At 41.6% G+C, this 26,215-nt stretch overlaps 1 protein-coding gene across 6 annotated transcripts in view; it reads right to left on the reverse strand.

The window, feature by feature from the left end:
* Nucleotides 1–26,215, reverse strand: part of SBF2 (SET binding factor 2) — a 559,107-nt gene that overhangs the window by 93,749 nt on the left and 439,143 nt on the right. For all 6 annotated transcript variants that reach the window (XM_073347556.1, XM_073347555.1, XM_073347560.1 and 3 more), the window contains exons 18-22: nt 18,143–18,313; nt 12,614–12,876; nt 4,851–5,023; nt 4,488–4,561; nt 3,876–4,071 (exon numbers count right to left, since the gene is read on the reverse strand). In XM_073347556.1, coding sequence (XP_073203657.1) covers nt 3,876–4,071; nt 4,488–4,561; nt 4,851–5,023; nt 12,614–12,876; nt 18,143–18,313 — 877 coding nt within the window. The remainder of the gene's footprint in view (nt 1–3,875; nt 4,072–4,487; nt 4,562–4,850; nt 5,024–12,613; nt 12,877–18,142; nt 18,314–26,215) is intronic.

The following is a 26,215-nucleotide window of genomic DNA, read 5'->3' on the forward strand; positions in this document are numbered from 1 at the left end:
TGAAGTTCATATATAATTGATATTCATTAGTTTCCTTATATAAAAACTATGAACTTTATGTATTTACATTTTTGCTTGATAAATGAATTTGTTTAATAAAGTAACCGAAGCAGAGATTTCAAAACAAGAAAATCTGATCTTTAGAACTACTACATTTCCCATGACATAATTAAACACAACACTTAATCCAGTAATGATTGTTGAGGGAAAAAAGTAAACTCCAGTGAATTTGTGTGTGTGTGGGGGGGGTGGAGGGTGAGAAAATTTGGATTTGTGCTGGAAATGGCCCAACTTGATGATCACTTTAGATAAGCTATTACCAGCAGGACAGTGGGGTGGGAGGAGGTATTGTTTCATGATCTCTGTGTGTATATAAAGTCTACTGCAGTTTCCACAGTATGCATCCGATGAAGTGAGCTGTAGCTCACGAAAGCTCATGCTCAAATAAATTGGTTAGTCTCTAAGGTGCCACAAGTACTCCTTTTCTTTTTGCGAATACAGACTAACACGGCTGTTACTCTGAAACCGTCCATTACATAGGGTTTCCAATATGTCCAAGATAATTGCTTTTTCAATTTCTACCATTCAGAGTCACTCCTTAGTTTTTGATTACTGCACTTTTATTAGTCTGTGCTATTTTTAAAAATGTTTGAACATATGCAGACCTTTGAGTTCAGGAATTTATCTCCCTCTCACTGTTAAAGTCCTCAACTACAAGCCCCCATCCTGACATGGTTCATCACTTGACACTAAATGAGATTTTAATCTTTAGTAGTTAATGATATGTTTGTACTTCTGTAGAACTCAGCGCACTTCTGTAGGTTTCACAAATCCTCCATAAAGTAGCATTTTACAGATGAGGAAAGTGAGGCACAGAGAAACTAAATGACTTGTACAAATCAAACAGCAAGACTGTGGGAATGCCAGGAATATACCCAAGAGTCCTGACTGCCAGTCTTCAGCTTTAACCACTATACAACATTCCCTCACTCTTGTGATAACACTGCTGAACTGTTTCAGCTTGTAAAAGTGACACCTTAAATGACTGCTTCTGACTGCTTCTTGGAGCAGCTAGCCATGGTACCCACAAGAGGAGAGGCAATTTTTGATTTAGTCCTAAAAGGAGCACAGGATCAGGTCCAAGAAGTGAATATAGCTGGATTGCTTGGTAATATTGACCATAATATAATTAAATTTAACATCCCTGTGGCGGAGAAAACACCACAGCAGCCCAACACAGTAGCATTTGATTTCAGAAAGGGGAACCACACAAAAATAAGGAGTTAGTTAAACAGAAATTCAAAGGTACAGCACCAAAAGTAATATCCCTGCAAGCTGCATGGAAACTTTTTAAAGACACCATAATAGGAGGCTCAACTTAAATGCATACCCTAAATTAAAAAACATAGTAAGAGACCCAAAAAAGAGCCACCGTAGCTAAACAACAAAGTAAAAGAAGCAGTGAGAGGCAAAAAGGCATCCTTTAAAAAGTGGAAGTTAAATCCTAGTGAGGAAAATAGAAAGGAGCATAAACTCTGGCAAATTAAGTGTAAAAATATAATTAGGAAGGCCAAAAAAGAATTTGAAGTACAGCTAGCCAAAGACTCAAAAAGTAATAGCAATTTTTTTTTAAAAAGTACATCAGAAGCAGGAAGCCTGCTAAATAACCAGTGGGGCCACTGGACAATCGAGATGCTAAAGGAGCTCTCAAGGACGATAAGGTCATTGTGGAGAAACTAAATGAATTCCTTACAACAGTCTTCACGGCTGAGGATGTGAGGGAAATTCCCAAACCTGAGCCATGCTTTTTAGGTGACAAACCTGAGGAACTGTCCCAGATTGAGGAGTAATTAGAGGAGGTTTTGGAACAAACTGATAAACTAAACAGTAATAAGTCACCAGGACCAGATGATATGAAATTGCAGGACTACTAACTGTAGTCTGTAATCTATCATTTAAATCAGCTTCTGTACCAAATGACCGGAGGATAGCTAATGTGATGCCAATTTTTAAAAAGGGCTCCAAAGGCGACCACGGCAATTACAGGCTGGTAAGCATGACATCAGTACCGGGCAAACTGGTTGAAACTATAGTAAAGAACAAAATTGTCAGACACATAGATGAACATAATTTGTTGGGGAATAGTCAACATGCTTTTTGTAAAGGGAAATCATGTCTCACCAATCTACTAGAATTCTTTGAGGGGGTCAACAAGCATGTGGACAAGGGGGATCCAGTGGATATAGTTTATTTAGATTTTCAGAAAGCTTTTGACAAGGTCCCTCACCAAAGGCACTTAAGCAAAGTAAGCAGTCATGGGATAAGAGGGAAGGTTCTCTCATGGATTGGTAATTGGTTAAAAGATAGGAAACAAAGGGTAGGAATAAATGGTCAGTGACCAGAATGGAAAGAAGTAAATAATGGTGTCCCCCAGGGGTCTGTACTAGGCCCAGTCCTCTTTAACATATTTATAAATGATCTGGAAAAAGGGGTAAACAGTGAAGCGGCAAAATTTGCAGATGATACAAAACTACTCAAGATAGTTAAGTCTCAGGCAGACTGTGAAGAGCTACAAAAGGATCTCTCAAAACTGGGAGACTGGGCAACAAAATGGCAGATGAAATTCAGTGTTGATAAATGCAAAGTAATGCACACTGCAAAACATAATCCCAACGATACACATAAAATGATGCGGTCACTCAAGAAAGAGATCTTGGAGTTATTGTGGATAGTTCTCTGAAAACATCCACTCAATCTGCAGCAGCAGTCAAAAAAACGAACAGAATGTTGGGCATCATTAGGAAAGGGATAGATGATAAGACAGAAAATATCATATTGCCTCCACATAAATCCATGGTACGCCCACATCTTGAAAACTGCATGCAAATGTGGTTACTTCATCTCAAAAAAGATATATTGGAATTAGAAAAGATTCAGAAAAGGGCAACAAAAATGATTAGGGGTATGGAGCGGCTGCCGTATGAGGAGAGATTAGTAAGACTGGGACTTTTCAGCTTGATAAAGAGACGACTAAGGGGGGATATGATAGAGGTTTATAAAATCATGACTGGTGTGGAAAAAGTAAATAAGGAAGTGTTATTTACTCCTTCTCTTAACACAAGAACTGGGGGCCACCATATGAAATTAATAGGCAGCAGGTTTAAAAAAAAAAAGGAAGTATTTTTTCACACAATGCACAGTCAACCTGTGGAACTCCTTACCAGAGGATGTTGTGAAGGCCAAGACTATAACAGGGTTCCAAAAAGAATTAGATACATTCATGGAGGATAGGTCCATCGATGGCTATTAGCCAGGATGGGCAGGGATGGTGTCCCTAGACTCTGTTCACCTGAAGCTGAAAACGGGTGACAGAGGATGGATCACTTGATGATTACCTGTTCTGTTCATTCCCTCTGGGGCATCTGGCATAGGCCACTGTCGGAAGACAGGATACTGGGCAGGATGGACTTTTGGTCTGACGCAGAATGGCTGTTCTTATGTTGAGCATGAACAGAAAGCTCAAAGTATATTTTTATTTTACGTAAATAGGACCCAAAGGCCTACTGTGACATGGGAACAATGCTAAAATTCAGTACCTAAAAACTCAGGTGAATATTTGAATTGCAGATAAATTAAACGGTAATATCAAAAATAAATATCATTATATCTAGTGATAAAGTCAAGAATCTAGGTGCAGGGTCTATTTCTGTACAGATGATTAACATGAAGTAAATTAATACTTAATTGAATTCTTAACAGTTTTTTGTTGGATAGATGTGTTTTGATGGTCTTGCTTAAATAAACTGCAGGGCCAGATCAAAGCCTCATATCTGCCAGACCATACATTATTTTGATTTTAGTAAGAAAGACCATACCTAGTTGATCATGAGGAGTGCCTTTAAATATAATTCTGTATGTGGTAAGAAACAAGGCTCCTTCTGCTGGGAGAATGTGGGGACCTCCGAGCAATCCTCCTGTTGCTTCCTCTCTCCCATCAGGATCCAGCAGCACACGGAGACCTTCACACACAAACTCTTCTCCTGGCAGCAAAGCTGGTCGCAGAATCTTCGGCTGAGCCCAAATATAAGAATTTTAAGTATAATGTACAGTATAACACTACCAAATTTGGAATCTACCAAATTGGTATTTGACATGAAAAAATTTAAATACAAAATTGTTATGAGATTGACTCTGCGAGAGGCTAAGTTTGGACTCAACTCAGTTAAATGGGTCTTAATAAGTAGTTGGCATGCAAACACTTCTTTATATTCAAAAGTTTGGCTCTGCTACTTTCATATTTCATAAGTTCATATTTCATGAGACCAAAGGCAAACAATTTATTTATCACTGGTGGAAAATTTCTTGATTATACTGTTCAGTGATCAGATGTCTCTTCATAATATTAGAAAAAGGAAGGCTGAAGCCACTTCAAACTGTGTACGATTCCAATACGTGTAACCAATACAAACACCTTTTATAATACTTACCTTCTGTATTGGTGGTAGTCTTCTACTCTCTCGATGGACGGCCTCCAGAGTCTCAATGTGCATTGCTACAATCCCTAGGAATCAGTGACACCATAAATTAAACCTCACACAATATAAGAAAGAATAAAACAAACTAAATATAACTCCACTGTTTTGACATCCTGGAGTTAAACTGTCAAGGAAAAATAGAGTAGATGTCATCAATGGCTATTTGGAATTCATCAATTACAGTCTAGGAAACAAACCCTTAAACTATACTGAAAACAACAAACCAAAAATACACTTCTACTGGAAAATATCAGCTCCCCAGAGAAAGAAGTGACAATTTTGTGAATTTACATTTTTTTTTAAACCAGTTCTTACCTGGTATCATGCAATGAAGGCTCTTGATGTGATCCTGTGTAACTCCACTCTCTGTACAAACTTTGTCTATAAACCTGGTGATGAAGCGCACAACTGCATTGGCAATATCATTGTTCTCAGAGTCTTCAAACCCACTTTCAGTGTCATAGCTCTCTGCAACACTGCCGGCAATACTACAGAAGAAAAGGAAAAAAAAAAACGCTAGTGTAAAATATCCAGTTACCTAATCATAATACACAGAGAATAACTACCGTATAATTTTTGTCTAATAAGTCTGATGTATTCAGTGTAGCTAAATATATAGTCCACTTTGCCTCTACACTTCAAGCACAGTTTCAGATACTAACAATATAAACACCGGTGTATGCTGGTGCCATGTCTACAACAGCACTCCCACTGTTGGAGCTGCACTGGTAATAAATAAAGAAGTAGAAAACTTTCCTAAAAAGTCTAGTATAGACAGGAACAGTTCCTTAGAAGGGAAAATCCTTGAAGTCTGGTCCCACGTCTCCTCTTCATTATACTTAGCATCATTCACACAATCTGTAATCCATGCTCAACAAAGAGAAGGTTACTCATCCTATGCAGTAACTGTGGTTCTTCAAGATGTGCGTCTCCGCGTGTGCTCCACTCTAGGTGTGTATGCATCTCATGAGCCTCAGATCAGAGATTTTAGGTAGCAATGCCTGTTTAGTCCACACACGCATCCCATACAGTCCCATGCTCTGCACCATAGCCATACAGAGCTGTGCAGGTGAACTACCCTCAGTTCCTTTTCTCCCGCCAAGTTCCATCACAAAGAACTCTGAAGCAGAGGAGATAAGAGAAGGTAGTGGAGCACCCATAGGGACAGTCTGTTTCTTGAGTGTTTCTTGTTCTTGGCTGTGGTGAACAAGTCTTCTGCGTGATGTCCCAAAATCAAAATATGCAGTGGAGTGTAATGCGCTCTATCTCCCATTTGTGATCCTGTGAGAAGTGTCTACCGAGGGTATCTGCTGTAATGTTTTGCATGCCAGGGAAGTAAGCTGCTGAGATGTTGATCTGATTTTGAATGCACTAATTCCAAAGCCTCACTGCTCCAGAGCAGATGGAAGATGATCTCGCTCTCCATTGATGGTTGATATAAAACATGCATGACATGTTGTCTGTCATGATCTTCACGTATTTGTCCTGATCAGTGGAAGAAAATGGAGACAGGCATTTCTGACTGTTCTGAGTTCCAGTAAGTTGATGTGTAGCATGGACTCAAGAGGTTACCTCCTGCCTTGAGCAGTGAATGTTTAGATGGGCTTCCCATCCCAAAAGAGATGTGTCCTTTGTTATTATTGACGTTGGAGATGATTGAGAAAAGGGGACCCATGCACAAAATTGTGAGGGTTCTTCCACCAGTTAAAGAATTTTTTTCATGGCCAAGGACATCAAGAGTAATTCATTCAAACTCTGATTGGTGAATAAACAGTTCTGAGCCACCCCTGAAGGCAGCTCATGTGCCTTATCACAAAGGCATCAGCTGCCACGTGTCCTATGGAGACAATCTCTAGCTGATGTTTGGGGGCTGATCTGGACTGTAGTGACTAAATTGGCTAGGGCTTTGAACCTGTGTGAAGGGAGATATGCTTTGGCCACTACCACACTGAGGTAAACGTCTATGAACTTCAAACTTTGCACTGGGATTAAGGTGGACTTTTGGATGTTTAATTATAGTCGGAGTCTGAGAAATAGGTCTAGGGCCCTCTGAGACTTCACTGTAGGAGAGTCCCTTGAGCAAGGTATGGGAAAATCAAAATTCCTTGTCTGTGAACACGAGGAGCCATCACTGAGAGAAATTTTAAGAACACTTTGGGCGCAGAGGAGAGACCGAATGGGAAAGCCCTGTATTAAAAATACTCTTGACCGAGAGCAAAGCGTAGGAAGCGTCTGTGGAAGGGGTGAATCACTACATGAAAGTATGTAGGTCAAGGGCTGAGAACCAATCCCCTTTGTCCAATGAAGGAATTATTGATGCAAGAATTACCATCTTGAATTCTGAATCTGCAAATCTGTTGAGTAATCTTAGATCCACAAAGGGTTTCCAGCCACAATTCTTTTTTGGAACCAGGAAGTACCTGGAATAAAACTCCGTCACTCTGTATTACATAGATACTGGTTCTATAGCACCCAAATTCAGGAGGGAGTCTATTTCCTGTCATAGGAGGTGCTTGTGAGAGGGGTCCCTGAAGAGGGATGGGGAAGCAGGGAAGTAAAATGGATGGAGTGTTCTGTTGAAATGTCTCCAAAACCCCCATGTCCATAGGGATATGTTCCCAAGCTCAGCAGAAGTGAGAGAGGTGGTCACCAAAGTGAGGGAGACATGCGGATTGTTGAAGTAGGTATGAATTGGGATGGTAACTGAACACCTCGACCACCCTGTCAAAATTAGTGTGCCAAAATTGTGGGTTGTCAGATCAATGCCTGAGAAATAGGTGGTCTCTTCTTTTGGAACTATTGTCTCTTACGCTGGAGTCTGTAAGGTACCTGTGAGGCAAGAAACAGAGTGGGACAAGACCTCTGTGCTGTCTGGGACTTTCTAAACTCTCTTTTTTGTGAAAAGGTGTACATTTGCAGAGAACACAAGTTGATCCTGAGTTTTTCAAGGTATGCAGAGACTTGTCTGTCTTTTTCACAAACAGCTTCAATCCATCAAAGGGAAGATCCTCAATTGTATTTTGGGATTTCCCTGGAAGCCCCGAGAGCTGCAGCCAGGAGGCCCTCCTCATTACTACCACTGTGGAAATAGAATAAGCAGCTGTATCAGTGGCACCCAGAGAGGCCTGCAGTGATGTCCTGGCCAGCAGCTGACCCTCTGCAATGATTGCCTAAAATTGTTCCGGCTGCTCTGATGGAAGATGCTCAATAAAGGAATTAAACTTCAAATAATTAGTATTTCACCATGAGGGCTGGGTAGGCGGTGATCTTAAATTGTAGAGTACCCCACGAACATGATTTTTGGCCAAATAAGTCAAGATGATTTTGGTCTTTGTCATATGGTGCTGATGTAGGGTGGTGCTGTCTTCCACATTTGTTTACAGTGTTAACCACAAAGGTGTTGTGGGAGGGATGCGAAAATAAAAATTCAGAATCCTTAGAGAGAACATATTTTTGTCCACCCTCTTACAGCTAACATAAGAATGGCCCTACTGGGTCAGAACAAAGGTCCATCTAGCCCAGTATCCTGTCTTCCGACAGTGGCCAGTGCCAGGTGCCCCAGAGGGAATGGACAGAACAGGAAATCATCAAGTGATCCATCCCCTGTCACTCATTCCCAGGTAAGCTGTATTGTGGCTGGGGTATGCCAAATTATTTCTGAAGGGTCTATCAGAGCCTCATTAATAGGCAGCACAATGTGGGCAGATGATGATGTAGGCAGCATGTCAAGCAGTTTACATTGTAACTCCTTAACCTCCTCAAGTAGAATTTGCAAGGAGTCTGCTATACTTTTAATGAGGTCCTAGAACTGTTTGAAATAATCAGCGAGGGATGCTGGAGGAGGCAGGAGGCATAATGATGTTATCTGGGGATAAGGAAGAGATATTAGTTGTTGGAGTGACCTCCTTGTCCACTCACTTCCTGCTCCTCAAAGGTCTCTTCCTGTGGATCAGGCACCCTAGAGACAGAGGCTGGTGGGGATTATCTGCCCTTCTCCCAGTGAGAAATACTAGGGGCCCTGGAGAATTGTTGTAGTTAATCTGCGCAAGGGTCCCAGTACAGCCAATGAGATAGTGCATATGGCATGGGTGGGAGGCACCCAAGGGTGTCCATATCAGTGGGATGGAGTATGAGGATGTCTCTCAAGAAGATGTTCTGATTCCCTCAGGAAAGAAGGTCCCTTGATAATGGAAAGGAGAACCATGGACAGAAATCTGGGAGACTGATGAGAAGTCCCCATCATCTTCCTCAATGTCACTTCGTCAGGGAGGGACAGCCTTAGAGATAGGTGTAGACTCCATTGGTACCAGACAAATTTCCAGAGATCAAGAGGTCCTCAATACCGAGATGGGCTGGTGCCAAACAAGGAGATTCAGATGTTTGTGTTACTGCCAGGTCCCCCGGGAATCAAAACTCTTGCAGTACTGAAACATTGGTTGGTGCCAAAAAGGCAGCCTGGCAGAAGTAACTGTGGCAGAGAGAGTAGATGGTACTGAAGGTCTTATGCACTACGATGATTGACCAGTAGGTGTTGTCTGGTCTTCTGCAGTGCCAAAGTGCTAGGTACTGAGGGCTTGGTAGACTCTGTCAGTACCAGAAGAGCTGAAGATCTTCTTTCTGCTGTTCCAAACAACAGACAGTACTGATCTTCTGGAGCTAGAACCCCAAGACCTTGGCCTTGCTGGTGCTCATGGTACCTGAAGAACCTGCAGCCATGTGGGTACCAAGCTGGAGACCAGCAGGTGTCAAAATGGTTGTCTGAACCAGAGACCATCTCTTTGAGGTAGATTTTCTACCTAGAGGGCTTGAAGACTGCTTCCTACAGTCCTTTTCAGAGGATCCCACAGATGAATTTTCAATGCTCAAGGGGAGTGCTACATTGAGGAGGCTGAGGCAGCTGACTTGCTTGGAGATCATTGTACAGGGTGGGGTCAGAAGCTGGTCGGAGAGAATTCTCCATCATGAAGAGACATAACTTAGGTTCCCAGTTCTTTCTTGCTCTTAATTATAATGCCAAGCAGGAATTACACTTTTGGGGAATGTGTGACTCCCCAAGGCTACGGACATGCCAGGAGTGCCTGTCACTCACCAGGATGGCTTTCCTGCATGAAAGTCAGCATTTCCAAACAGGGGAACTGGGAGGGCATGCCCTCCCAGTTCCCCTGAGAGGCAAAAAAAGGTGAAAGGACAATGGTCCTTACACTGTAACTAACTAACTAACTCTCTCTCTCGCTCTATAATTTTTAATTAAAAAAAATAATAATTACAACTAACTAATACAAAGCTAACACTAAGGACTAACATTAACTAATTAGTAGATAAAAGAAAAAATACAGTTGAGGTAAGTTCAACTTGGACATTGCTGAGGTGGCTGAGAAGGAACTGATGGCGGTTCACCTACACAGCTCTATATAGACATGGTGCAGAGCGTGCGGCTGCATGGGTGCATGCATAGGCTGAATGGCACTGCTACCTAAAATCTCCAATCTGAGGCGCATATGCACCTAGAGTGGAGTGCCCATACAGACACTACTCAAAGAACAACAATAAATTACATTTAAAAAAACCCTACATTCAAAGAACAATTAGGTTGCAAAGTCAAATATTCAGAAATTATGAAGTGCCAGAATGAAGGTGGAAACTTAATTCACTTCCCTTGTGCATATGAATTACATTCTTTAATCATATATTGTTTTTTCCATAGGACTCCTGCCTCATTCAGTCATAGAATAGATGGTGCTCAGGTAATTAATCAGGGTTGTGTAGTGAGTGAGGCTGTTTGTAGGACCCCAGACTTAGTTGTTGTGGAAGTTGGAAAGTGTGTACTGACTAAGGCAAGGGATTGCAGGAAGAGAAAGAATGGTCTCCTGGTACAGACAGTTGACTACTACCCTGGAGAATTGGATTCCACCTCTGACATTGCTATACAGTTCGTGTGAGATGCTAGGCAAGTCACTTACACCAAACGTTTCACTGGTGGTCACTAACTGTGTTCCTCACAACTTGAGAGAGTAGCGGCTTAATTTGTAGAAGGGCTGAGTATTCAAAACTGCAAGTAAAGATAATGGAAGCTGGTTTTCAACATAAAAAGAACTCCTTTGTCTAAAATGATAATACTAAGTGTCCTAATTTATCAACAGTCTGACTGTCCTATGAAATGCATGTCATTTTAAGTGGTAGCAAAGGATCCCTTATATGTGAGACGGTTGCCTTTCTCCAAGAAATGGCATGCAAAATAATAATTCAAATAATTTGTATTTCGTAGCTGTTCCAAGGAGTTAAGAAGAAAAGGAAGGTAGGGTAAGTGAAAAAATAAGAATGAAAACTGAACTTAAAATTTCTATGTAGACTGTAAGCAACTATACAAATTTCAAAGTAAAACTGTACATTCTCTTCAGCAGTAACATGGAGTTGCCATTCAGCTTTATATCCTTTAGTATCAAACTACCACATACTTACCACACAATTAGCAATCATTTAAACAATGCCCAAAGGACAAGTACTGCATATAGATTTAAATAATCTCACTGAAGTATGAGAGGATGATAATGGAAAGACATCGTGCAATAACTACTTATGTTTCAGCCTTTGGATCATTCAAGAGCTCTAATCTGTGACACTCCTAGTCTCTCACGATCTCTAGTTATTAAACAAAAACATTTGAAAGTGTTGTCATATTTATAATGATACTTGAGAAGAGAACATGGTTTTGTTGGTTTGGGCATTTTACAGAATAAACAACAGAGACACCAACAAATATTTCCAGACTGGATGATGAATGTAAAACTGATTGTGAATTTCTTAAATGATTGCAAGTTACATGATTTCCACAGCCAGCAAAATATCAATCTACACTTCTATTTCACTATTATAGAAAATGTTACTGGTCTTCTCCTAGTCCTGTTGAAGACAATATGAATTTTGCCAATGCCCTACTTCTTAAAGTCCATTTAAATGTACATGGAATCATTTCCAATATTTGCTAGCAAAAAGGCAATTTAATAATTATTACTCTTTTGGTCAAATTTTGATCAATTCAAAGAAAGGAAGAAAAGAGAGTAAGGGTGAGAGCACTTTAAATAAATACCTAGGTATTTAATGTATTTTCAGTGTTCCCTGTCACTAATGGCTACTCCTGACCCCCAAATCTATTATAACTAAGGAGCTAATTGCTAATTCTAGACGATATGATTTTGTTTATGTTGGTACTAAAGGCACAGGGAAGGAGTTTTCTTCCTTATTCCTCAATACAAATGAAAAAGTATCATGTTACATGAGAATGACCATGCTAAGCTTCTGGACTCCTTAATATATTGCTCTTGAATCAGTTAAAAGAAGAGGTGCACACAGTAGAATTTCTCTGATGCCTTTGAGATTATTTGAAAACAATGTTTTAGGTACTTGAGAGCGGGGTGAGCCTTGTTATATCACATTCCCTTTATTTCTTGCAGAGTTTTATATGCTCCATGAACAATAGTTTACATAACACCTGTTACTGGAAAGGTCATAAAATGTTTTACAAATTTAGACCAGCAAGGTGCTCTACACAGGTGGATCCCTGTGCTTGCATAGAACTTCACTCACTTCACCAGGACTTTGTGTATTTAGAGCAGTTTGCAGGATTAAGACCTTAGGCTAACGTACAAAATGCACAGAATGGTCACATCATCCACTACTGAATTGCCTTACAGCCTTAATTACTACCAAAGGAAATATTGCTTTGCTGGCATAATGTTTTTAATACCTCAATACTCTGAAACTGCTTAGAGAAGTAAGGATTGTGTCAAAGGAGAAAATGGCACTTTTTGGATGATATTAAAACATTATGTTGATATTACTGGTATTAAGAATACAGAGCACTGCAAACTGAACAGAAGGTTAGAAAGAATATCAGCAGGAATTACAATTCCAAAGTTCCTTACTTTTACATTGTTACAAACATTAACATAGGACATGAACTTTCATTATTGTAAAGTGCTCCTGTGTTTCATTTTTATAATTAATACAGTATTTTTATTAAAAGGACCGAGTTACATCCCACAATTGTTTACTGCCAAACCATGTCTTTATTTACGTACCTATTTGTGACAATGCTGTTGCTTCCACTCTCCCAGTCTCCTGTAGCTGATGTTCTCAATAGTTTGTTTTTACTTGTGTCCAGTGGCACTAGCAGGTAGACCATGAGGTTAGCAAAATGAATTGCCTGACTGAAAACTGTACTTTCCTCATTCTGTATTAGCTCCTGCTGAGTTTCTTTATTGAGTGTTGGCCATAAACGCAACTGCTCAGCAGCCAGGTCCATAGCTGTTTTCTCCTGGTCCAGACCTACAGAATTTTTCTCCTAGAATAAATATTGCCACATAAAAACAATAGATGATAGAGTTATATTATTAACATTAAGAAAAGAGATATTCACATTAATTCCAAAGTGTTGGAATTTCATTTCATTATGTAAAATGTAAAAAAAAAAAATCTAACAATTATATCTACTTGTAATAGGATTTAAGGATTGCACCCTTAAAAGGATGAAGGTATTGTACTGAAATAATGCAAATAGCATAGTATAGCCAAGTTCAATTTAATAGTTTGATTCAGTTCTAGTGTTTTCTCGCCCATACCATCTTTGTGTATTCATTTTTTGCTGAGTTGGGTTTCACATTCTATTATATAGCTGTTCTTTTCATCTTGCAGAGTCAAACTCAGGCAGAGATCAAGCTTTATTTGGATGGAGAAATAAGATGCAGCTAAGCCCTGGTCTACACTACGAGTTTAAGTCAAATTTAGCAGCGTTTGATCAATTTAACCCTGCACCCGTCCACATGACGAAGCCATTTTTGTTGACTTAAAGGGCTCTAAAATCGATTTCTGTACTCCTCCCCGATGAGGGGATTAGCGCTGAAATCGACATCGCCGGGTCGAATTTGGGGTAGTGTGGATGCAATTCGACGGTCTTGGCCTCCAGGAGTTATCCCAGAGTGCTCCACTGTGACCACTGTGGACAGCACTTTCAACTCAGATGCACTAGCCAGGTAGACAAGAAAAGCCCCGGGATCTTTTGAATTTAATTTCCTGTTTGGTCAGCGTGGCGAGCTCATCAGCACAGGTGACCATGCAGAGCTCAGCACCACAGGTGACCATGGAGTCCCAGAATCGCAAAAGAGCTCCAGCATGGACCGAACGGGAGGAACTGGATCTGATTGCTGTATGGGAGATGAATCCGTGCTATCAGAACCCTGTTCCAAAAGATGAAATGCCAAAATATTTGCAAAAATCTCCAAGGGCATGATGGACAGAGGCTACAACAGGAACCCACAGCAGTGCCGCATGAAAATTAAGGAGCTCAGGCAAGCCTACCAAAAAACCAGAGAGGCAAATGGCCATTCCGGGTCAGAGCCCCAGATATGCCACTTCTATGATGAGCTGCATGCAATTCTAGGAGGAGGCCGTACCACTATCCCACCCCTGTCCGTGGACAACTGCAAGGGGGGAGTCTCATGCAACACGGATGAGGATTTTGGGGATGAGGAAGATGATGATGAGGAGGAGGAGGATAGGGCACGGCAGGCAAGAGGAGAAACCGTCTCCCAGACCACCAAGAACTGTTTATCACCCTGGAGCCAATACCCTCCCAACCCTCCCAAGGCGGGCTCCCGGACCATGAAGCTGGAGAAGGCACCTCTAGTGAGTGTATGTTTGTAAATATAATATATGATTTAAAAGCAAGCATGTTTAATGATTAATTTGCCCTGAAGACTTGGGATGCATTTGTGGCCAGTACACCTACTGCTGAAAAGTCAGTTAACGTGTTTGGGGATGGAGCAGAAATCCTCCAGGGACATCTCCATGAAGGTCTCCTGGAGGTCCTCCAAAAGCCTTTGTAAAAGGTTTCTGGGAGGGCAGCCTTATTGTGTCCTCCATGGTAGGACACTTTACCACACCAGCCCAGTAGCACGTAGTCTGGAATCATTGCATAACAAAGCATGGCAGCATATGGTCCTGGTGTTTGCTGGCATTCAAGCAACATCCGTTCTTTATCTCTCTGTGTTATCCTCAAGAGAGTGATCATCCCAGAGAATTGGGTAGGTGTGGGGTTTAGTTGGGTTTGTGCTGCACATTACCCCGAAAACCGCAGCCCTTCCTTTTAAATGGCCAACCCAACGGGTGCTTGGTATTGGAAAGGAGGGCGCTCTTGTTTGAAACCATTCCCACATGTTATGAAGGTTGAAGAAGCCGAAAGACTTTGGCTTACCATGGCTGCCTGCAAGCCGAATTCTGTTGCCTGGCTCTGCGTGAGTGATCTCTTACACCAAACCGGCAGGCCCTCAATATAAGAGGCAAAATGCGACCTTGTACTGAAAGCACATGTGCTATGTAATGTTAACAGCTTGGTTCACCGTGAAAGAGTCTACCCATCGTTCTCTAAAATGTGGCTTTTTAAATACTACTCTCCCTTTTTTTCCCTCCCACAGCTGCAAATGTTTCAATGCTCCCCCTATCATCTCCGGGAGCAAGATGAGAGGTGGCAGCAGTGCAATGAGAGGATGCAATGCTGAGGCTTCTGGGGGATCAAACTGATATGCTCCAGCGTCTGGTGGAGCTGCAGGAAAGGCAGCAGGAGCACAGACAACCGCTGCAGCCCCTGTGTAATCACCCACCCTCCTCCCCAAGTTCCATAGCCTCCTCAGCCAGATGCCCAAGAACGAGGGGGGGTGCCTCCGGTCACCTAACCACTCCACCCCAGAGGACTGCCCAAGCAACAGAAGGCTGGAATTCAATAGGTTTTGAAGTGCAGTGTGGCCATGGCCTTGCCCTTCCCTCCTCCCACACCCCTCCTGGGCTACCTTGGCAGTTATTCCCCTATTTGTGTGATGAATTAATAAAGAATGCATGATTTTGAAACAACAATGATTTTATTGCCTCTGCAAGCGGTGATAGAATTGGGGAGGGTGGTTGGCTTATAGGGAAATAGAGTGAACCAAGGTGATGGGTTTTCATCAAGAAGAAACAAACAGAACTGTCACACTGTAGCCTGGCCAGTCATGAACCTGGTTTTCAAAGCTTCTCTGATGCGCAGCACTCCCTGCTGTACTCTTCTAATTGCCCTGGTGTCTGGCTGCGTGTAATTAGTGGCCAGGCGATTTGCCTCAACCTCCCACCCTGCCATAAATGTCTCCCTCTTACCCTCACAGATATTGTGGAGCACACAGCAAACAGCAATAATAATGGGAATATTGGTTTTGCTGAGGCCTAACTGAGTCAGTAAACTGCGCCAGAGCGTTTTTAAATGTCCAAATGCACATTCTACCACCATTCTGCACTTCCTCAGGCTATAGTTAAACTGCTCCTTACTACTGTCCAGGCTGCCTGTGTATGGCTTCATGAACCATGGAATTAAGGGGTAGGCTAGGTCCCCAAGGATAACTATAGGCATTTCAACATCCCCAACGGTTATTTTCTGGTCTGGGAAATAAGTCCCTTCCTACAGCTGTTCAAACAGACCAGAGTTCCTGAAGATGTGAGCATCATGTACCTTTCCCGGCCATCCCACATTGATGTCGGTGAAACGTCCCTTGTGATCCACCAGTGCTTGCAGCACCACTGAAAAGTACCCCTTGTGGTTTATGTACTGGCTGCCAAGGTGGTCCTGTCCCAAGATAGGGATATGTTTCCGTCTATCGGCCCACCACAGTTAGGGAATCCCACTGCAGCAAAGCCATCCACTATGACCTTCACGTACCCGGGAGCCCATGACAGACAACATGGAGAAATTCGCTATTGAGACAATAGCAGCAGAGCAGAGTTGCAGCGGAAGCGGTGTATGATGACGGTTAGCAGTCCTACTGCACCGTCTGCTGCCAGCAGCACCCACGACACAACAGCGGCGGTATCGGTGAGCTGAGCTGAGCTGAGCAGGCTGCACGCTTGCCGTGGTATGGCGTCTGCGCAGAAAAAAGGCGCGAAACGATTGCTGTTCCTTTCACAGAGGGAGGGGCAACTGACGACATGTACGAAAAACCACCCGCGACAATGTTTTTGCCCCACCAGGCATTGGGAGCTTAACTCAGAATTCCAATGGCCGGCAGAGACTGCGGGACCTGTGGGATAGCTAAGTCGATGCTAGCCACGGTAGTGAGGATGCACTCCGCTGACTTAATGCACTTAGTGTGGACATACGCAATCGACTGTATAAAATCGATTTCTAAAAATCGACTTCTATAAAATTGACCTAATTTCGTAGTGTAGACATACCCTAATTGCCTGACACAGATGATTTTGTCCAAAGTCCTATGGTGTTCAGGTGAGGCTTGTGTGGATATACATAATTTATAGCACAGCTTAAATGTTCATGTTTTCACATGCTGGATTCCAATTCAAGCATTTGCTTTCTGTAAACATGGTAGATGGCATGTCGGCTAACTATATGATAGCCCGAGGAAATTCAAATAAAGACATCTGGTAGCTGATATCATGTATCCTCATTTAGCTGGTGATAAAGAATTAAAATAGCAGGGATCTATTCAATGTGGAAACATTTTTACAAGTAATTTTCAGTACAATTATACATTATTTGGGAATGTGAATATGGGTGTCTGCCTGTGTTTCCTCCCCTACAGTAATTTCCTTCCCTCCGCAGCTTTCCACACACCACAAGTGGACAGGGGACTTCCTCATTCAGCAACTTTTCCCATCCCCCTGACAAACCACATGACTGAGGGTGCATTCTCTGCATCTCACTCTTCCCAAGCCCATATGGTTATGTGGATCTATACTCTGCAACTCTCTCTCTTCATCCTTGGTAGTACTTATCTCTCAAATCACATGATTAGGGATGATGGTTCTGGGAAGCTCACATAACAGAAGAGGATAGGGATGGTCCAGTAGATCACACCTGGCATGATGATACACAGCTTGGTGGAACATTCTTATTTTAGTATTTTCTGAATGCGCACATCATTCATCCATTCCTCCATTACAGAAACACTTTCCCCCAGCTGTGACAGTAAATTATGTTGTTTGGGAGATATAAATGATCTAAAGTTAAGGGAGCTGAGTGCTGATTAATCAACAAGGCTAAAAGCTGTTTTCCTGCTTAGCAAAATGTCTCTGAAATGCAATATAAAGTTTGCATACTATAAAGTCACTAAAAGGATTTTTTTTTGCTTAGGAAATTAAAGGAAAATATATTTTAGTGGAATGTTAAAGTTGAGACAGCAATGAAATTCAGAACTTTCCTTCATACCCAGGAATAACTCCCTGTGATGGAGACCTTTGGGTATCAGTGGGTAAAAAAAAAAAAATTAAAGTTTTATTATTTGTCATTAATCTGCACATAAATCAAGGGCAATATACTGTAAAGTATGTCCACAAGTTATATTTCACAACTTTGCCCCCATAACTTAGATAAATTTCAGATGCAGATTACAGAACAAAGTTAATAACATATATCTATTTAATGTGGAAATAGTAACAAGAAAACACTACATTTGTAGAACTGGTGAGAGCCATAAACTTACATCTTCATGACTTTTGTTGCATGTAAAATGTCAGCCACTACACTGCAGTAACATAGATTTTTTGCACTTCATTTATTTTGTATATTCTCTTACCTTTTGTTTCAAACGTATTGTATGATTGTCTTCCCTAGCTGTGAGATACAAGGAACGAACTTGATTTTGCACATCACTATAAAATGTGGTTTCCCAAAACTGTTGGTTAGCCCATATAGAGTGGTCTTGTACACAGGTGTAAGCAAACTGACTAACTCCAGGTGCCAGTTTCTGAAAGCACAGAAATAAGAATATCAGTTAAAATAATCATCAATGTGTATATTGATATATTTTTACAACAGTGGAATATGCAGGCTCAGTACACTTTATCTATCTATTTGGAGTTTTGTTTACTTTAAAAGCTGTAGTCACATAAGATCCATTGCAATGTATCCCTTCAGATCTATCATAACACGGGAAAAAGAAAAATTACCTACATGTAATTTTGCTTTGAAGATATCATCTCAAAGGATGATTCTCGTTCTAGAGTCTCGATCTGCCAGTACAAGATAGGGCCTGCTTGGGTTGCACTGGAGGCAAGACTCACGAGTGAAAATCCTGTGATGATGATATCTTTAAAGAATAATTTTTTAATACAAAATATAGCTTAGCTGCCAAACAGTATGTAATCTTTCACTTTTTATTACTGATATTCTAAAGCCATTCAGTATGAATAATGGATCATCGAAGAAGTGTTAGGATATTCCTTCATCTATGTAAAGTTTATTCTGTAGTTTTTGTATTTCAGAGTAAGAAATGCAATCATGTAATTTCAAATAACCAACATATTAGCAAAATATCAGATTTCCAAATAAAAATCATGGGTTTGAAATTGAAGCCTATTCTCCTGGAGTAATTTGATGGAGTACATTTGGCCTTTGAGGCTCCATCCTGAGGGCCCTGTGGTTCTACTCACTGTGTCCCAAGAACCAATGGGTTGAGAGGAAAACAGCACTGAAGATGGGTCCTCCAGGTTTGCTTAGAGAGGACTCTTCTGAGCAGCCATTTTGAAAACCACAAGAGACCTGGTCCTCCAAGGGCCAGAAGAGCTAGGAACAGCCAATCAGGGTCCTGCTGGACCACAAAAAAAGGAGCTGCCTGGCCTTAGCAGGTGAGTTTCTGGCTGGCACCAGAGGAGTGAAGAAGGGTTCTCCTCTTGGGCCAAAGAGCCAACTATTAGACAGATCTATAGCTGGCTGAACTTACATAGCTGGGATTGTAGAGAGAGAATAACCAGAAGACACTGGCCCTGAGAGAGGGCTGGAGTTAAAAGGGCCCGGTATGAAGACCACCAGGGAAATATCAGCAAAGGATTCAAGCAAGCAGTATGTGGACTGCTGTGTATAGGATCCAAGGCTTGGAACCCAAAGTAGTGGGTGGGTCTCAGTTCCCCTATCAGCCATGGGTAAAGTGGCACAAACCCCAAGAAGGGGAGAGGGCTTATATGGGAGCCCAAACAAAAGGCTGAATTTAAAAGGCCTAGAACTGAGGTTTAAGACCCTACCAAGGCAAACGGACTAATACCACAGAAGGGATTCATTTGGACTTTGTGGTTTAGCTGGCAGCCCCCAGGGTGAGACCGGGGCCACGAAAAGGACTGTGATACAGCACCCAGCTGCTCGGAGGCACTCAAGAGGTGAGTGCCCATTTACAGGTAATTGTCCGTTTGCCACGAGGGCCTGTTAGTTGGAAATTCTAAATTAGAGGCTGGTGGAAATAAATACCTTTCTCACCATAAGGTCTAAACTCTTGGCATCCTTATCTGCAAGGGCAGCTCTTGCATATTGTTATCTCAACTTTTCCATGGCTAATGGATGACTAGGGAGTGTGGGACAGGATTGGAGAACACGAACTCTGCTTGCTTAGCTGGGGCAAAATACTGCTTTTCTGTCTTCTTAGGGGTAGAAGCACAGGTTGCTGGTGCATTCCACACAGTTCTTGCAGGTTCCAGTATGGCCTCGTTGACTGGGAGTGCAAGTCGGCTAGATCCCATAGGTGGTAGAATGTACACAAGCTTGCGTTGAGAGTCCTGGACCTCATCTAAAGGGATTTGAAGCTCTTCTGCTACTCTCTGAAGCAGCTCTTGAAACTGTCTGTGGCCAACTGAAAGAAATGGTGAGGCAGGAACAAATGCCCCATTGGGGGAGAAGGGAGAAATATTTGCTGGTATTGGTGGTACCAAGGATCCGGTTCACCTTTTTCCTCTTCCGTAAGCTCAGGAGGTTCTGATTGGCCTCTTGGAGGGGAGAGGTGGAAAGACTCCCTATTGGATAGCATGGATTCTGAATGCCATTCATACAGGTCCCATAGTCCCCAGTAAGGCCAATTTGAGGGTTCAAATGTAAGTTGTGATTCCCAAGACATTGTTTCTGAGGATGGGTCACAACCTGGATGGATGAGACGGGTAGTAGAAGATTCTCAATCCCCTTTCTGGGCTGAACTCCCTTGGTGGAGGGAACGATGTTCCACCAGTATGTCTGACTCTCCCAATGATGAGAAGGTCCGATCTGGTTCCATTGGTGGTGCTGTCAGTACTGGTGTTGGGAAGCTGCAGCTAATGGATGGATTGGGAGATGGGCTTTTCCCTGGTCTTAGGATCTCCCTGTTGAGGGTTGGTCCTAACAACAGGGGAGACTGCGGCTCCAGGAGGATGAAGATATCCCCTGGAGTTGTGTATTATACTGGAGCCTTGGAAGGTTGCAGGTTGTTACCTTGTGCCAGCAGAGTTGGTGTAAAGGAACTCTTAGTAATTGGTGGTTCCTTTTGGGGCTGTGAAGATACTGCCTGTGAAGGAGCCTCTGACCATGTGATCACGGCTGGTCCATCAGGTCCTGGTGCTTAGTTTTAGTTGGTACCATATTCAGTGTCAATGGTGGCGCATGGAACAGTATTGAAGGAGCCTTGCTCATATGCGCCTTCTGATCACTGCCATGAAATTTAGGAGAACCTAAATCTTTGTGTCCTGGGTGCAAGGACTTGCCCAACTTGTATGGAGTGGAGAGAGATCCTTTCTCTTAGAACTAGGAGGCGATCTATTTTTACGGTTATGAGAGTACCCCTTATACTAGTGAGAATGCCCAGACAAAGGGTCCTTCACTTTAGTCCTTCCCTTTCCTGAGTCAGACACTGAGCTAGAATGTGTACTCATCGATGTTTCGGCTGATATGCAGGGGGGTCTCCCTGGCTTGGATTTGATTGGGGCCTCATGGAGTGTTCCATTAGGTGTTTCTGAAGCTGGAATTCTCATGCCTGTCACATTTGGTTAGGAAAGCAATGGCAGATACTGCACTTAGCAGAAATATGAGCTTGTCTGAGGCAACAGAGGTAGAGCTGGCAGTTGTCCCTGACACATCAGGAGTGAGGGCATGAGATGCAATTCTTAATGTCTGGAAGCCTGGGCATAATTAAGTCCTGCACTAGGGGATCAGAGGATTCCCCAGGTGAGGTTTTGAAATAACTACTATCTAAACTAATGAACTACTAACAATAGCAACTAACTTTATAAAACTCTGAAAAATAGTCACTGGAAAAAACGCTGAAGAGGATCAGTTCTAGACACTGGATATTCCAACTCCAGCCATGAGAAACAACTGGAGAGATGTCAGTCTGCACTGCCCCTTATAGCCTTGGCATGGCGCATGAGGAAAGCTGGGGTACAGGCGTGGACCAAAGCACAATACTTACTATAATTCTCCGGTGTCCGGTGCATGGAGTGCGTGCATACCCATAGGGGAATATATATAGGAACCAGCACTCGAAGAAGTTGTTATAGCTACAGCAGCAGTAAGTCTGGATGATGAAGGATATGCTTATTTACATCTAGTTTAGTACAAAGTACCACACTAACAATTGTTAAACATCACATAAAAGATACTCTGCACCTGAAAGATATATTTTACATAAACTAATATATAGAATCATAGTATATCAGCGTTGGAAGGGACCTCAGGAAGTCATCTAGTCCAAGCCCCTGCTCAAAGCAGGACCAATCCCCAACAAAATCATCCCAGCCAGGGCTTTGTCAAGCCTCATCTTAAAAACTTCTTAGGAAGGGGATTCCACCACCTCCCTAGGTAACCCATTCCAGTGCTTCACCACCCTCCTAGTGAAAAAGTTTTTCCAAATATCCAACCTAAACCTCCCCCACTGCAACTTGAGACCATTACTCCTCGTTCTGTCATCTGCTACTACTGAGAATAATCTAGATCCATCCTCTTTCAAACTCCCTTTCAGGTAGTTGAAAGCAGCTATCAAATCCCCCCTCATTCTTCTCTTCCACAGACTAAATAACCCCAGTTCCCTCAGCCTCTCCTCATAAGTCATGTGTTCCAGTCCCCTAATCATTTTTGTTGCCCTCTGCTAGACTCTTTCCAATTTTTCCACATCCTTCTTGTGGTGTGGGGCCCAAAACTGGACACAGTCCTCCAGATGAGGCCTCACCAATGTCAAATAGAGGGGAACGATCACGTCCCTCGATCTGCTGGCAATGCCCCTATTTATACATCCCAAAATGCCATTGGCCTTCTTGGCAACAACGGCACACTGTTGACTCTTATCCAGCTTCTCGTCCACTGTAACTCCTAGGTCCTTTTCTGCAGAACTGCTGCCGAGCCATTCGGTCCCTAGTTTGTAGCGGTGCATGGGATTCTTCCATCCTAAGTTCAGGACTCTGCACTTGTCCTTGTTGAACCTCATCAGATTTCTTTTGGCCCAATCCTCCAGTTTGTCTAGGTCCCTCTGTATCCTATCCCTACCCTCCAGCGTATCTACCTCTCCTCCCAGTTTAGTGTCATCTGCAAACTTGCTGAGGGTGCAATCCACACCATCCTCCAGATCATTAATGAAGATATTGAACAAAACCGGCCCGAGGACCAACCCCTGGGGCACTCCACTTGATACCGGCTGCCAACTAGACATGGAGCCATTGATCACTTCCCGTTGAGCCTGATGATCTAGCCAGCTTTTTATCCACCTTATAGTCCATTCATCCAGCCCATACTTCTTTAACTTGCTGGCAAGAATACTGTGGGAGACTGTGTCAAAAGCTTTGCTAAAGTCAAGGACAACACTTCCTTGACAACAACATGTTGCAAACTACTTTCAATCATACTCAATTTGATATTTTTAACTATAAAAATATGCAGAACAGCCAGTGTAGTGTTTCAATATCAGACAGAAAGGGCCTTCCATACCAAAGAATAGCAAACTACTATTCAAATTTTTGAAAGACTAGTTTTGAAGTCCTCTGAACAATTCTGTTTCTACACTGTGTTTTCTTCCAAGAACAAGTAATGATGCACTTAAATGTCTGATCATATGCCATGTATTTATGAACAATCACAGAATAGATATTTTGAAATGGAACACTTCAGAAAATAACATGTAATGTTCTGCCATAATTTACCTCATTGAAGTATGTGCTCATAATTAACTCGAACATAAACATGAAATATGTAATTCTCATTCAATTCTCAAGGATTTCACCAAAGCTTCTGAACTAATAAGTCTTTGATATAAAGCTGTTTGTCTGATGTCATTTGAGCCGTAGGAACACTCTGAACATGAGCTAACTTCTCCTGCAAGGTATGCTGTGCTCTCTCAGCAGACTAATATTACTAAGAAATCTATATGTTATGTAATAATCAATACAAAGGTAGATTTTGAAATCACTATGGACCTCTTATCTGTAAATTCATTCATTCTCATGTATATCCTTGCATACCTAGAATTTACTTCTCACGGATCCTCTTACTCAAAATGAGTACAACCAACTTTACATTTTAAAATAGTTTTTAAAAATACTGATATTACAGAAAAAAGATTTATTCTCACTTTCCACATGCAATACTTTCCACGTGCACGTACACACACACTCATTATATGGCCCTGATCCTGCACTAAGATCTGCAGTGTGCCCTTACAGACTTCCATTAAGTTCAGTGGGACTACATTCAGGCATAGAGGTCCTGCCATATAGATCAGATTGCAGGAGCTTTAGTGTATGGGTACACATGCATATTATATTGTGTGTGTATATATCTGTATCTCAAACATACATATTTACTTGTGTTTATAGGTATAGTCTTCAATCCTATGGTGGACTCTATATAGGCAAACCCCTGTGCTCTTGTGGAAGCTTGTTGAAGTCAATGGGGGTCCTCCCATCTGTAAGGTTGGGGCCACAGATATTTATACACATAAATGTAAAGGGATATAGTGCACAAAAGAGAACTAGCTGTGTTGGCTCACTGCTGTTAGGAAAACTATTTATTTTTGCATTTACCCTTGGATACAAAATAAAAAACATAATACAAAATAAATAAAACACTCAAGAGTATTTAGATTCGTATTCCCTTTTAAATGTGAGTGGTACACAGAGCCCTCATGTTGTTTGTCTACTGTTATTTCACCATAAAACCCATAAAAGGTCATCTTATATTAGTCAGCATTACCAAATCACAGCTGTGTACAGTGAACCAGTAGAGGGCAATAGAATTCTGCAGAAATGGTATGTAATCCTTCTAGGCAGAGATTTATTTACCATATACATTTTCTGGCAGAAGAAACCCAACATCTAAGTATGTATTTTTTGTGCGTCCCATATTCTTGAAAAAAATGTACACTCTATTATACATTATTTTTGTATTGCAGTAATTCCCAGTAACACCCCCACTCTCATGACTGAGGGCTGTTTTACTTAGAGTTGTACAAGCACATAGGAAAATACACAGCCCCTGCCCTGAGGAACTTACCATAGGAGTGGTAAGAAGTGACTAAAGACTGTAATCACCAGATCCTAAAATTTCATTTTTGGTTTCCTATTTCCCCTTAAAAATGTTACCCTCTCAGTAACAGTTGCAATCCATTAACATATTACAGCTGGCAGGACAGGTAATCTTGATTTAGATTTAATCATCATTCCCTGCTGGGGTAGAGATTGATAAAGCCTAATAAAGAATGCTGCCATCTGCTGGATACTGAGAGCATCACCAGCTGAAAGGAAGGCATTCCCAAAATGTGTTGCCAAATATAAGCCTGCACTGGGGCTCCACAAAATGGTATTTACTTCAGTCAAAGAACTGCTGATGCCAAATGTCATTTCCCTCCCTCCACCCCCCGGAAAGAGAAATGAAATTATTACAATTCAGCTTTTACATATGTTGTCATATATTAACAATTATTATCTTCTGGCATGAAATCTGATAAAGCAAGCACAATGACTGAATAATTATGGCCAATTTGGATTATAATATTAAAAATCACATGTAGCACCATAAATTTACAGAATACTTTAAAATCAGAGAGCAAGGTACTTCTCTGAGCAGGGAGATTGTCTTAATATTTATTTTTTGAGGTATCTAGCAGTACGAAACTACACAACATATTGAATAATAAATAATAATGAATCATATGATCCTTTCTTTCCACAAAGAGCCTGATCCTGCAATGTGCTGAACACCTGAAATGCACTGAAGTCAATGAGAGATGAGGGTCCTCAGTACCTGAAATGAACTGACATGAAGTTAGACAAGACAAACACAAACCAAGACACAGGACAAGAGTTCAGGCAAGGGAGAGAATAGAGATTATGGATGATAAATATAAGGTAAGAAGGATGGTTCAAAGAAGTGGGTAAGTAACACAGTGGTGCTTTTCCTCTACCTACAGTAAATTCATATGCTTGGTTACATTACAAAAGGTAAATATAAAGCAAAATTAAAAAAAAAATCTAAATCCATAGCACAGCTGGTCATGTGTCCAACTGACAAGAAGATTCAAGTGCTCCAGTCAAACACTTATTTCACTGACCTTAAGTTTTGGATCATTTGAACCCTCCTCTTGGTGAGTTCCTGAGATTTTGACACTGTTACTTTCAAAGAGTTTTTTTATCTTAGCCATTTGGTATCAAATGTCAAGATTTACAAAGCCAACACTGATACCCACAGTATTTGGGTGACTGCATGCACTATTAGTTTTCAGAAAATCCCAACTGCTTGCAGATAGGGATTAAAAATACTTTCACTTTTCCTTAAGTAATGTGAATTCTGATCTTAATACTGATAGGGTGAAACCACAAAATATTTTAGGGATAATTATCTCTAAAATTCTCCCTATTTTTGAAAGCCCATTGAA

Source organism: Lepidochelys kempii, chromosome 6 (genome assembly GCF_965140265.1).
Source record: "Lepidochelys kempii isolate rLepKem1 chromosome 6, rLepKem1.hap2, whole genome shotgun sequence".
NCBI classification, from domain to species: Eukaryota; Metazoa; Chordata; order Testudines; family Cheloniidae; genus Lepidochelys; species Lepidochelys kempii.